At 38.5% G+C, this 13,523-nt stretch overlaps 1 protein-coding gene across 5 annotated transcripts in view; it reads right to left on the minus strand.

Annotated features, from left to right (window-relative positions):
• sema6a (sema domain, transmembrane domain (TM), and cytoplasmic domain, (semaphorin) 6A) overlaps positions 1–13,523 on the minus strand; it is a 122,731-nt gene that overhangs the window by 41,329 nt on the left and 67,879 nt on the right. For all 5 annotated transcript variants that reach the window (XM_036213442.1, XM_024275272.2, XM_024275273.2 and 2 more), the window contains 4 exons: positions 13,288–13,389; positions 2,900–2,990; positions 1,641–1,760; positions 413–501 (listed from right to left, as the gene is read on the minus strand). In XM_036213442.1, the coding sequence (XP_036069335.1) occupies positions 413–501; positions 1,641–1,760; positions 2,900–2,990; positions 13,288–13,389 (402 nt within the window). The remainder of the gene's footprint in view (positions 1–412; positions 502–1,640; positions 1,761–2,899; positions 2,991–13,287; positions 13,390–13,523) is intronic.

Consider the following 13,523-nt stretch of genomic DNA (forward strand, 5'->3'; position numbering starts at 1 on the left):
ATTGAGGAGATTCATTTAAAATTTCCCTCAGAAGGTAACTTTTTTTCTTTTTTTAAAAGCTCGCCTCTTTGACTGCAAAGTCTCATTTCTCAGAGATGCTCGGGTGGAAATTCTCTCTAGAAAAATGGAGACGGTAGGTCAAACAGGAGCACAATGGCTATATTTAGACTGAAAACGGGACCTCCAGACACCCATAGATTCTGTTTTGAGTCTATTTTAGGTTCAGCATCCTGCTCAGTGTTGCTGAAAACTGTTTTTGGCAACTTAACAACTCCTGAAAGCCTCATTCTCATTATGTGATACACCCATATCCTGTTGGCTTCCCCAGGCACTTCCTGATCCTCTTGGTAAATAGGAAGTCACCTCTGATTAGAGTTCAAACAATGGAAGTTTCAATAAGGTCTCTGCTTACCTTTCCCATTGTATTGTACTCCATAGCAATTTCCCGAAAGAAGAAATAGATGAAGTCCCCGTAATCAACTGCCTGAACAAAGTAGGGCTCTGCAAAAAAGTAATAAAAGTAGTTTAAAATAATGTTTTTCTAAAGTAAGCATTTAAATTATCACTTGTTTAATGCAGAAAATGACAAAGTGAGCTTAAAGGCTCAACCTATCATCAGTGAAACCAGCTAAATAGGAAAAACAGATGTATGAAGTTGAATTTGTTGGTAAAGTTTTTTCATCCATGAAAAGGTTTTGTATTAAAATGCAGTAAAAAGATTCTGTATATGTAATAAGAAATCTGTGCATCTGTTAAACTGTTTCATTACTGTAGGAAAAAAATGTCCGTATAAATGCTTTGAACATGTGTGAAACATCACGAACACACACATTGATATAGTAAAAAAAAAAAGTTATAAGTACAATTCTTTTGTTTCTCAACCAATCAGTGTGCTGCTTTGACCAGCCAATCAGATGATATGATATAAATGCCAGTAGAATAAACAAGAAGTTTCTTCATTCTACACATGCAGTATATAAGATGAAATGGCAGAAAATACCATGAGAATTTCCTGAAACTAATAATGATTGAATGAAGGATCAATCCATATTTTGGGTATCAACAGTTCATCTCGCCTCCTTTGTGTAGAGTGAGTGAACTTGTTTTTTTGCTTTCTTTGTTTTGTTTTTGTTTTCCTGGCATGGATATCATGCATCTGATAAGCTGGTCCAAGCACTGATTGGACGACGGTGAAAGGCTGCTGATTGGTTGATTTGTTGAGAAGCTAAAGAATTGTAGTATGTTGTAACCTGTTGTAGATCAATGCACGTGCCTGTATGTAACTGTGACGTTTAACACATGGACAAAGCATTTTTATTGATTTTTTCTGCAGTTTAACAGATGGACACATTTCTTATTACAGTTACAAAACTCTTTATGACAGTCAGAGAATTTCCGTCTACAAGTACGAAACCTTTTTACAGACGGACAATACTTCAGGTCAGTGCATCTAAAAGAATCTACAGCAAGCAAAGTGTTGGTTTCTGCCATACTGTGGACCAAAGGGGTGTTTAGACAGTTCTGCACGAACATCATAAATCACGCGACACACGATCCAGCTCAGTTAGTTTGATGTCGTGTCAGTGAACTTGGCGCTGCCTACCCACAGAAACTTTTACTTTCGAGTGTCCCCAACTCACCTTTGAGCCATTTGGAGTCATGTTTGACAGTGCGCAGAGTCGGACTGTCGCCAAGGCTACGGTAGATGACTGCATCGATCGCTAGAAAGTCTGTTACAGTGGCTGAGTACAGCTTGCCATCTGGACAGGAAACACAAAGGCAGAAAGCAAAATGAGGAGGATAGATGGAGATGAAGAGCCACAGAAGATGAAAAGAATGAGGATGAGAGTCTGTTTCTAAAACAACAGCCACTGAGGGATTTTTATGCATTTAAAAAAACACAAACATACTTCACATGACTCAGTTCTGGGTAATGACTGAATCACAAAAACCAAAGGGATTCTTTGATGGACAACAAATGGACTGTGCACTCTCTGGAGCATGTTGTGCATTTGTGATTACCCAGTTTAACAAACACCAAAGCCATGAACTCTCATTCTGTCTTATGCTCCACTAAGAAAGTCAAACAAGTCCCTGCACTTTCGTATACACACACACATGCTTCACAAACACAATGCACTGCCAGACTGAGCTCAGTCGGCTCGCCTGTGACCACAGTGGAAACTCAAACGACGTAATTGAAAGGATAGCGGAGGAACCCTCTTGATTACTCAGAGCTTCCAGCTACGTCCACGCAGCTCTGCTTCACATTAGCTGCCCCAGCTTGGCATTTACTCTCGTCATCCGCTTCAAAACAGCACAGACAGTTCATCAATACCGCCATAAATTGTTTCACGATTAATATGAATGAGGACTGAATGTCTTTAGCAGCCTCTTTCGCACCCGGCCAGCGCAGGAGCTGACTCATTCTTCTCCCATCAGCCCCGAAACCGTTAAACTGAATCAGAAACAAGAGGGTGTTCTTTGGAGTGACTGTTACTACACTCATACATTTGCGATGACTGACACGGTGGGATCGTTTGCTCCAGTACCTGTTAAGCATGATTTATAAAACCCTTCTAACACAGCATGAAACAATCCTTCTGTCAAATGACTTCTCTAATGTTTTATACCTACGCAGAGCAGGAAATTAGGATTAATGTTTTTGCTTCATGGAAATCCGTCTGTAGCAGAAACTATCAAACAACCTTAATCTACTTTCTTTTCACGCAGTCCTGTCTTTAACTCATTTAGACCTGAGGCGCTCTCTAAGCTCCCGAACTGCATTAGCCATATGTTGCGTCAGGTTTAAACGGGTTAGTAAAGAAACCAAGAGAAAAGGGAACAAAGATCTGAATAGAATAAAGGTAGTCGAATTAAGAGAAATGCTCAAACGTACCAGCAAAGAGGGCCACATTGGCGTGCTTGGCATCGTAAGGACAGCGTGCCATCCCACTGATTTCTTCTCCCACGGCATCCAGGGTGTCGGTCTAGGAGGAAAATGTGGAAAGAGGTCAGAATAAAAAATTATTGAACGTACTAAAACTACATTAAACCTTTAAAAACGTAACTTTTAAACATTACTATGAATAAAAACAGGTGGGAATATTATTCCTCCAGAATAAATCAACTTAATCTTTAAATAACTTTCAATATTTTACTCTCCCTAAAAATATATATTGTCAAATTCGTACAAGTTGGAAATAAGTGCAAGATAACATCGGGTCAGTAACAACAATACAGTAAAATGATCTGGAGGGCGGGCCTTGACTTTGACACATGTGGTATATGGTATTAACAATCTCATTATAATTTCACTAATACATTTTTCAGTATGTGAACTGTATCAAATTGTTAAAATCAATAAGAGATATTGACATGTGTTCATAATGCATATGACAAATAAAGTTTCAATCTGTCAACAAAACAGCAAATTAAGGCAAAGTTATAAGGAATGAGTTAAAATGTATATTCATAATGGTTAAATATGGTACAAGTCAAGAATTAAAAGTCCCGAAAGCTGGAAGACACAGCCTGTAACCTCATGATGACCCCTCGAGGCCGCTCCCTAAAGGTCAAAGACTCATTTCCGGGAATATCTGGAAAACTGTCATGGAGACAGATTAAAAAAGAGAGACATTTTCCACACTTTCACACGTTGGGTGTTTAATGTTTGCTTTCCCCTGAAATCTTTTATCTCTTAACTGCACTGATGTTAAAGACGTTTTTACAGCCCTCTGATCTCAAACCCATTTGGTGCAGAGCTTTCCTCTGCCCTGGTTTCTAAAGTCTGAGCTTTAGCTGAAGAAAAAAAAGGGCACACAGCCCTGAGCGCAGAATGAGAGAAACTCTCCTCACTGCAGTTTTAAAATACTGATTATTTTAGTCAAATTTAGCACTCTCAACTCTGTTTTGCAGGACTTTTCCCCTCATTTGGTGCATTTCTGTGGAGCTTCCAATTTTTAGTTAGCACCCAAAAGATCAAAGTATTACTTTTAGTGCCACAAGAAATTGAATTTGTTCCGTTTTCTTTTTATTTCTCAACGTCTCATGTCTGCGTAATCCACTGTCATAGAGCCACTAGATTCAATCTCAAGGGAATATGCGCAAACCAGAATTTAGACAAGTTTTCCTTGTTTCGAGCTCAGACTGGTTGTGATGCGGTTGGCAGAGCATGGCCAACAGTCTGATGTGGGTGAAGGGTCACCAGCATCCCTCCATGGGCAGACTTGTCCTCCCCAGCATGCCTCAGGACACTCGCTTAGCCTGGCTGAAGACCAGGGGCACGCTCACACGAGTGTACCACAAGAGAAGAGAAAAAAAACAGGCATCCACTTACAGACCAGCGGCTGGGTAGAGAAAAGATTACAAAACACAGTTTGACTGCAGAGTTCATGCTTTTTTCAGTATCTACCGTCTTTCTTATTTTTCCCCGCTCTCTTGACAAAAGGAAGTGCAGTTCGGCGAGGCTTCAAACTGCTTACACCACTTTTTCTGGTCTCTAAGCAGGTCGTTTTGTTTTCTGCTCCTATCTCAGCGGAAACGGCCATCATCTGCCCACTAAAAAGGTCACACACTCCGGCGCAATGCTGGAGATGCTTGCCAAAGAAATTGTTGAGGATGATTTGGCAGAGAAAATTACAAGTGACCTTTCAGAACAAACACATAACCAGCAGCAGTGAGTCTTTCTTCCTTCTGTCCTCTCAGAAAGCAAAATGGAATGAGAAATAGAGGCAGACTCCTATGAAAAACAGTAAAAAAAAATAGATTCATCACAGTCGACACAGGTGGTTTAGGATCAGCTGTGCACTCGGAGTCAGAAAGTTTCAGTGTTCAAACTAGTTGAGCTTAACAAATCGTGAACGCAACACAAATGCGCCTCTCCTCGTCAGCATGACACAAACATACGCTCGGAAATCTGTCACACCGCCGCCGCTGCCTCCGCCCCTGCCATCGCTTCACTTGATTTCACCAAGGTGGTGACCTCTGTCTGCTGGGCTTGGCTGCCTGTCACTAATCTGTTCCTGCCGTTTGAGCAGGGGAAGGCACTCCCAGCCCTGCCACAGATATGCGCATGGCTCCAGCCTCCTGTAGGGCTGGCGTGCTCGCAGAGACACCCCTTCTGCTTCCTCCCATGACATTAGACCCGCCGAAAGCAATAGTCAGTATTAAAAAAAGAAAACATGCTGACAGACATCTTTATATCTGCCAAAAAATATATTCATGTCTAAACTACTATGTGGATTTTTCTTTCTTATGTTTACCAGGCAAGCACCATTATGCTGTCAACTCTAATAGCTGCAGCAAATAAAGAGGTGCATTCTTTTTGAAGGGTCCAAACAATCGGAGGAGAAGTGCTGCGCTGTCACACGTGGCCGTCAGAATTTGCACCTACTCTGCATCAAAGATGACTGAATGCCCTCCAGCCCTGTTTTAAGGTTCAATCTAAGTGGATGAAAAACACCAGCAGATTATTTATGTTTTTTATTACTATTCTGCAAAGTAATAAATCAACAGAAAACGAATGGGGAGCAAAGATATTCACATCAGGAAGGATCCAGATGATTACGCCATGTCTGATTTTCACAGGTCAGCAAAGCCATCCTGCTTTAAAAAAATATGATTAGAATAAAATCTACGTGATCAATACTTATAGATAGTAATTATAGTAAAAATAACAACAATATAATAATTAGAACAATGAAAAGTATTTTTGAAAAAGAGCAGTTTAGCGTATTGAAGCCTGCCCCTTAAAAAGCTATTATATTATACTAATTATACTTATCTTGACAATCAATTTACATCATTATCAGTATCATACCATTACCATTTATAATACCAGTTTATAATACAATTTATAATACCATTTATATATACAACTATCCCTTTTTTCTAGTACGATCTTTGGTTGATATTGTTAATGTCCACATAATTATCATAATCATGCTAGAATTTATCATATATTCTTGTGTTTTGCCTATACTTGGATAACTTTAAATTTCATATTCTTATTGGATTACGTACAGATGTCCTAAAGCGGGGGGGGTGCAACCTTTAACAGTAAAAGAGCCATTTGGGCTTGTTTTCTACTGATCAAAACTTAGTAAGAGCCAAAAAGTTTTATTTTGATAATGCTTTGAATTCATTACAATGTATTTTTTAATGATAAATATAATATACAGAAGCTCGTATGATTTTCTTTGAGGATAAAAGATGCCTTGTGCCAAACAGGATCATTACAGTATAGTTCAGGACAGTATATGATAATATGTGCTTTAAATTCATAAAAGATCAGACTTTTTATTTCATTTTTGCTGAGTATTTGAAATCTGTGTATTCTGGAGGAAGCAAAGCGCAAACAAGACCTCTCCAAGTCATCAAGAATGTAAAAATCTTTACATAGTCTTTCTTCCAGCCATAAATTTATAAACTCAACTAATCTAAATAAAAAGACTTGTATAATTTTATTTTTCTGTAGTCAAGGAGCCCCCATGGAGAGGTAAAAGAGCCTCAAGTGGCTCAGGAGCTGCAGGTTGCCCCTGCCCTAAAGGGACATAGAAGTAGAAATAATAAGTGCTGGTTTCTGATAGTTTCAAGAGACCAGAACAGTTTCTTTTCTACTTCTATGTTCTTTTAGAGGCTCAGTAATTATGGGAGTTTTCTCCTACTCATAATGATTTCTGGATGTTATTAGGCAATAAGTAGTTATTTGCACACTGTTGCAATGAGCATCTTTTGGTAATAACATCCAGAAATCATTATGAGTGACCAAACAACATTCCATAGGCTTAGCACTGTCATGTATGACCAACTCAGAATAGAGTCTGTTTTCGTAAATCACTCAAAAAAGACAGAAGAAATGATCAGAATGAGACGGGTTAGTGGTAATCGCATTGTTTGCTGTCTGTTGTGACTCCTTGTGAGTGAGGCTTATTATGGATGCTGTCTGGTGCTGCTCCTCTCTGGAGACCTGCATGTCCCCAACCTGTCTGCAGCCGTTTTGGCCAGAGTTCACCAGGTCACATCTGCATACATTAAGAAGTGCATGTCTGTGTGGTTAAGTGCTCAATGCTACAGGCTCTAAGAACAAAGATAAATGCTATTTTTTTGGTGGTTTGTTTATTGCTTATATCTAGCTTGGTATTTTTTTTCCCCCTTTTATTTGTAAGGTATTTAAATATCATTTTGTAAAATGTCTTTTGATTGTATTTCCAGTTAGTTGTTTGTTTTTCACTCAGTGAAGTTTTTCTTAAAATACATAGAGGAATTGTGACTCTTGTTGAGTCTCACTCTTATGTTTAAGGATGTAACGGAGATACACGGCAATCTAACTTCACTATGTGTGACTCTAAGAGGAGGACTTATTTAAGATAAATAAAATGTTGATAAGTTATGTTTAGGAAAATAGCTTCTGAGAAAAACACAACATATTGTTTGTTTCCTCCTCTTATCAACATTTATATATATATTTTAGAGGGGTATTTGTCTCAACTCAATCAAGAGATCATCAAATCCATTTTTACTTTTAAAAACAGTATGGCATAATGTAAGAAATAGAAATTTTATTATAATTGAATTGTATCTATTTTTGAAGGAAAAAAATGTTTTTCTATTGTAATCTTTTTGATACTAATTCCACTTTCTCTCAGTTTATATGAAAATTCCTTTTCTTTACCAAACACAAGAAAATTGGTTTAAGAATAATAGTTTAACCAACAAATCTCTATTTTTATAAAATCCTACTGAATCTGGAATCAACCCAAATTCTGAACTTCTAAAAAATATCAAATCAGTTCTGTTTTTTTTTTTTTTGGCAGAAACACCCAGCTTTAACTGGTGAAGAGCCAATGAATAGTTTAAAAACCTTTCCTGATGACATGACCAACCTATCCTGGATGGCCTTTTTGTTGACATAAGCAGCTTTATAACCTCAGACATTAATACTGGTGTTTTACTGGCCTTCTCTCATGCACAAAATCAGAATTTTCCCTCAGTCTAAAAAATCTGACAGCATCTGCTGCCATGGCACCGACACTCGGAGCCCTCAAACTGACACAACTCTTAAGGGAGATGTGAGGCTACACACTGATATTGGCATGTTTTGCCAGAAACACACTCGAGTCTTGATGAGGAAATCATGGACAGCACTTTTTGCTGCATGTGCCGGACACATGGGGCTCCAGTCAGATATCAAGTGTTCGTGTTCAGGCCAGAGTGGCATTGATCACATGCAACACAGATCACCAAGAAATTATGTTGTATCTCACCTACTACATGAGTCACTAAAGATAACATGTTTGTAATATGTTTGTTTTTTTTATTTGAAGACCTTGAAACAAGGCCTCTAAAGAAGAAATTAGTTTACTTTTTTATGCAAAGCCATGTGTATACGATGATAAATGCTCTGAAGGACAACAGCACTTGTCCATTTGAGTAATGTATGATTTTGTCTAAGTTGTCGGAGTTACAGATCGTTGACCTGGAGCTCCCATCTGGATTGAGTTCCAGCACATGTGCTCAAATACAATCCATATTGTCCACCTGCAACTTCCATAAAGGTCAAGTGCTCAAGTTCACACACAAAAACTTGTGTAGACTTCAAAAAATAGACAAATTGCCTTTGGAGATGAATCTCCACGGCCCATTTCTCCTTTCCTTGTTTCTGAGTGCTGAAAGATGAAAGTTTCCATCATCCTGTTTTACATCACAGCTGGAAAATGAAATCTCCCAGCTGCTAAAAAAAAAAAAAAAAAAAAAAAACTTTGACAGCATAAGAAGCCCATTCATAAAAATGTTCACCCATTTTTTTAAACATCATTCAGCTTTGATCAAGACACAACTACAGTCTTCTAGATTTTTCTTGACTATAACTCACAATTTATTGCTTTTTATCTTCAAACTGATATGTAAATCAAAACATCAAATCAAAATGAAGACAGATGACTGTTATACTTTATTATTTAAAAAAGAAAAAAAAACAAAGATCTGATTTAAATGAAGCTGTAACAAATGAGGGTCCATCACCTGGGAGTCTCCAGGACTCCCCACTGATCGCCCTGCTTCACCTGGCAACACGCTTGGAAACTGACTCCATTCATATATCAACACAGCTGGACTGGGTGTTTATTATTTCAACACAGCAAGGGAGTGACAGTGGGAGAAAGCAACAGAGGGAAAGATGGCATAGCGGCGGGAGCCATGGAGGGGGGGTTGAGGTTGGCACAAGAATAAAGGAGAGTCGAGGTGGGAGGGTGCAAACGAGGGAAAAAAATTGGAGATGGGTGCTTTGTGGTGCTAAAGGAGAAGACAGTCAAGGTGTTTGTGAGCGTTTCTTTCTAGATACATTTATAGAAAGGAAGGAGGAACTTCACAGGTGTCTAAAAGAAGACAAACTCCCAAAGTGGGTGACAATGAGGAGATAGCATTGCAGGGAGGGTGTCAGAGAAGAAAACAACATGAGATGTTGCTGGTTTGGCTGGCACCCTCTCAGCCCCCATCACCCCGTCTCCCCCCTCTACGCCTCTATTCCCTCCCGCTTGCCCTCGCATTGCTGTTGATTAATGTGGGATGACTCTGAGCTGGAAACAGAGGCCCTTTTCAGCGCTGTCACACTGGGGAGATGGAGGGGCAAACTGTGGCCAAGGTGGATTTAGCCACAAACACACACACACACACACTCAGCATGTTTGACCAAGCAGCCTGGAAGAGCACCGCGGGCCATCAAAGGCCTGGTATCTGCCCAGAGTCTACCGGCCTGCCAGCAGAGGAGTTTGTGTGTGTGTGTGATGCCTCTGTTAAACGGGTGTGCACACTTTTTTTAACAAGTTCATGAAGTGCATGTTTGTGTGAGAAACCTATGAAAAACAGTTTCAGCAGCGTCTCATTTGTCTCCGAAAGGACTTTAGAGCACATATTTGAAGTATGTGAAAGTAAAAATTAGTACATTTGAAAAAAAATTGTTGTTGATGTTTTTGATTAAAAAGCAGGTTTTGTGTCTCAACTTTGTCGTGTTTTGTCAGCTCACTGTTGGTGCGTAATGGCAAGAGTCTGGCAATATGATATATACCCGATATATGTCTCACAATACGATACGTATCGCGATATATCCCAAGATGTTCCAGAACAATTTTTCTCTTTTTTTTTGTTAAGAGAATAACTTAAAAAAAGTGAAAATGAATATGTTTTTCATTGTAATTAAAAAAAAAAAAAAATTTATTTAATGATCACAACTAGGTGTGTGTATTGGCAAATGTCTGGCGCTACGATACGTACCTCAATATGTGTCTCACGATAGAATACGTATCACGATACATCCCAATAAGTTCCAGAACATTTCTTTCACTTTTTTTATTTAGAGCATGACTTAAAAAACTGAATATCAATATGTATTTCATTGTAATAAAAAAATGGTAAAATTAATTCTATTTAATGATCACAACTAGGGGAGTGTATAACCAAGTGTCTGGCAATTCGATTCGTATCACGATATATCCCAAGACTGAACCAGAAAAAATTCTTTCCTTTTTTTTTTTTTTTTTAAGAGTATGACTTAAAACATATACATTCATTGTAATAGAATTGTAAAATTAATTTATTTAATGATCTCAACATTAAGCACTGCAACTATATCTCAAAAACAAGTTGCTTTTATACACAAACTCATGATGCAGCTGCACAGTTTCACTCGTTTTATCTGAGCTGCTACAAAACACAGCAATCAAATTTTGTTCGGTACCCATACCAAGTAAAAACTAGGTAGTAGATGTTTCATACCAACAAAAACTGTGAGTCGGACAGAACATTTAACACAAGTTTGTTCTCAAAAGATCTTATTGTTGTTTTGGTGTGGTGTAGAGCTCCTCAAAGAGGCTCAATGTGTTCTACTGCAAACTAGTGGTCGGGGGTTTAAGTGGAAAACAAAAGTAAGACGCTGAAGGATGCTCATAAATGATTAATTAAATATTGTGTTGTTAGCATTTTAAATCAATACAAGTATAGCCAAGTGAAATATCGCAATATATTGCCAAACCAATTTTTCCCTACACTCCCACTGCTCACAACATCACTATGTTTTTTCAAAGAACCTCCCTTTAACTCCAGCCGTCTAGCAGCAATATCAGTGCTGTAAAAACTCAAACAAATCTCCAATCTGTAACCAGAGGCGCTATAAAAACTAACCACCCCTGATAAATGCTGCGACAGAAATTCCACTTTCCCTGCCCTGCAGGACGAGTTGGTGAATTGAAAGATGTCCACTCTGTGTGCTTAGCATGCTGAACCACAAAAACCAACGGAGCAGAAGTGTCTTGCTACTCTGATAAACAGATCTAGTGGACCAAGGCAGGAGAGTGTTCCCCACAGGCTACACAGATAGCATCTATGTGTGCTGTTGCTGTCACATCACATCCTAACAAAGCAAACAATAACGTTTGTCAGCACGGAGCTGCTGCACAATCCCCTCCGTCCTTCTGTCTAACCGTTCTCCTGTTCATTTTATTCTCGACAAACTATTCATAGCTTGTTCCTGAGGTAAAACAAGTTTATGAGAAAGTTTTGTCAACTGTTGGTTTTATTCAGAACAAACGATGACATTTGTTTGTGTACGTTTGTGAAAGCGGGTCCCTACAGTTACTTTATTTATTTATTTATTTTGGGAAAAGTTGACACTACAATGAAGATTAATACGCAGAATTCAGGCACATCCTAAATGTTTTAAGGAAAATGTGGGAAAGATTCACTCCAGTGTTTGTGTATCTGGTGGGGGTGTGTGGTGATGATGGTGGGGGTTCTAAACTATTTTTTTGGGACGCTGCACAGCAGGGATTTGAAACAAATCAGATGTCATAAAACTGAACAGAGGAACTGTGATCGAAGTATAAACAAAAATGTGCTTATGCAACAACATCTCCATCTTAACTTCCACTTTTACAGAATGATGTCTTTGCAGAATTCACAGGTTTGCATTTTTGGTCTAAAAAAAATCAAACACTTACAGCCTTCAAAGACATTTTCAATGTTACTGAGATATCTTTGCAACTGTTTAGCACCTGAGCTATACCTTATCTACATAATTTCCATTTACATGTAATTCAATTTACAATTATTCTGCCAAAACAGCAGTTCATTGGCTTAACAGTTCAGACCCCCTGAAGGACTCCTGCTCTAAAGGAGCGGTTGCTCTTCTTTATTGACATAAAAGGAAACACTTTCATTGTATTAAATCCCAAAAAGATGTAGAATATGTTTTATTTAGTAATATTATTTCACCCATCTTACTCCGTTTATCTCTTGATCTATTTTAAAAGAGTTCCCAGTGGCCTTTTAATAATGATTTTAGCCAAAAATGATCTAGTTTCTGTGTATGAAGTTCATTTGAAATTCATATTATAACTAATATTAGCACTGCAACAACAATAGTGAGTAATATTGGAGGTATCCAGCTGTACAGTTTTAGCCAGATGCTAGGTCAGATGACTAAAAAGATGAAGTACGATGTTCTATTTGTCTGCAAGTGGAGTGTTTTAGTATAGAGTTTATAACCATCACAAATACCCTCTTTTTCAAACTGTTTCTTTTTGTCTGCCCCTAATTCACAAGGATTGGAATAAAGAAATGCTCCAAAATCCCATTTTAATCTTAATTTTATTTATATACGTCCTCCATCAAAAGATAAATGCCACAAGAACAAGCTAAAAACACCAAAAACATGATTTTTTATCAAAGTGGGTCTTTAAATCAAAAGTTTCTCCTCTGTAAATGTACTTTTTTTCTACTGTCAGACTTCACTAAGTCATCTTTTTTGTCCTCCTTTTCTTTGCCAAGATCAATAAAAAGCATTGTTTCTTCTCACAGTTTCACTTTTCTGAAGAAACCCTTAAACCATTAAAGGAATACCTGGGAGAATATAACCAAAGAAGAGCTCCGGGGACATGGTTGAATAGGATTTCAGGACTGTGCCCTTACCTGCATTTCACAGTTTGTAGGAAAGAATGCAGGTTGTTCGGCTTCTCTGCTTCTAAATCCAGTGTGTCAACCCAGGAATACAGCTTTAGGAGGAGTCCTGCTGATTTTTGAAACTCATCCATCTACATTCACGCAGCTATAGTTTGCCTTCTCTAAACTCACACAGCTGGAGTCCAAAAATACCTTCAAGTGTCTTGGAGCGCGACAGGGTAAGAAAAGAAGGGAGGGGAGGATTTTTGAGGGGTAATATATCTACAGTGTGCACGTCAAATGCCTGTCATCACGTAAAGGTGTTTGAGCTCCCGGATTTGGATGCCTGCTTACCTTGTAGGTCCGACAGGAGGGGTTGAAAGCGTTCGTTCCACACACAAATAAGGTGTCTTCATTTTGCTGCAGGAGGACTTTGATGAAGTTGTGACACTCATCCTTTTTTTGAGAAGAAAAAGAGAGGAAAATAAGACGTCTGCGGTGACATTTGTGTCTTTACTTTTTCACACGTGAGATTTAAGAAAAAGACGGATTTTCTTCTCTTATTTTGAAGCACAGCAGCTACAAGAGCA

The sequence above is a fragment of the Oryzias melastigma genome, linkage group LG9 (assembly GCF_002922805.2).
Source record: "Oryzias melastigma strain HK-1 linkage group LG9, ASM292280v2, whole genome shotgun sequence".
Taxonomy (NCBI): Eukaryota; Metazoa; Chordata; class Actinopteri; order Beloniformes; family Adrianichthyidae; genus Oryzias; species Oryzias melastigma.